Source organism: Bison bison, unplaced genomic scaffold (genome assembly GCF_000754665.1).
Source record: "Bison bison bison isolate TAMUID 2011002044 unplaced genomic scaffold, Bison_UMD1.0 scf7180017864484, whole genome shotgun sequence".
NCBI classification, from domain to species: domain Eukaryota; kingdom Metazoa; phylum Chordata; class Mammalia; order Artiodactyla; family Bovidae; genus Bison; species Bison bison.
This window is the reverse complement of record NW_011495044.1, coordinates 5,172,042-5,172,861: the sequence shown is the minus strand read 5'-3', so window position 1 is coordinate 5,172,861 and position 820 is coordinate 5,172,042. Positions and strand designations below refer to the sequence as shown.

Here is an 820-nt window from a genome sequence, read left to right as displayed (position 1 = left end):
GCTGTAAATCCTACACTGACCCCCAGAAAGGATGGGGTGGGAGCTCGAGCCCCAGGACAGAGGTGGGAACTTTGGTTCTGAGAGTCCCCAGCAGTGGGGCTCTGGGCCGTCACTGAGCGGCTGTTTTTTAGTGAAATGATGGTTTCAGGGTTACCGTGTAGACCGGCTGAGAGCCTCACGTGAACTGACTGAAAGCTGTAAAGCGCTGTTACCGCCAGAGACGCCCTCAATCATCGCTAATCCTGACTCTGGGCTCACGAGGCCCTCCCCCACCCCGTAGACGCGCTGGCTCCGGCAGTGGGGAGGCGGGAGAGCGGGCAGGGAGTTTGAGGGGCTGGGGCTGGACTGGGGACTCGGGTCTTCAGAGGAGGAAACCCAGGCCCAGTGGGTCCCCCAAGGCCTCAGCCTCGAGCTCCTGGCCCGCCCAGAGAGGTCCCCGCTGTGTCCCCGCGCAGTGCCCACCCTCGAGTGACCCCTCTCTGCTCTCTCCATCTCAGGGCGCAGTGTGGATCCTGGCCTGGCCGGTCTGCTGGGGCGACAGGCTCCGCGCTCCAAACAGCCTTTCGTGGTCACGTTTTTCAGGGCGAGCCCCGGCCCGGGCCCTGCCCGAGCCCGTCGGGCAGTGAGGCCCCTGAAGAGGAGGCCGCCGAAAAGGACCAACGAGCTACCGCCCCCGAACAAACTGCCGGGGATCTTCGGTGAGCCTGGGGACGGAAGCGGGGACAGAGGCGGGGACGGAGCCCCTCTGGCCTCAGCGCGGTCAGGCCGACGGTCACCCCGCCGCCTTTCCTGACACCCTCTGCCCTGCCCCCTGCGGAGC

At 66.2% G+C, this 820-nt stretch overlaps 1 protein-coding gene across 1 annotated transcript in view; it reads left to right on the top strand.

Moving 5' to 3' along the window:
* The window catches only part of BMP8A (bone morphogenetic protein 8a), a 59,137-nt gene that overhangs the window by 37,350 nt on the left and 20,967 nt on the right, over positions 1–820 (top strand). The window contains exon 6 of the mRNA XM_010862816.1: positions 498–771. Coding sequence (XP_010861118.1) covers positions 498–771 — 274 coding nt within the window. The remainder of the gene's footprint in view (positions 1–497; positions 772–820) is intronic.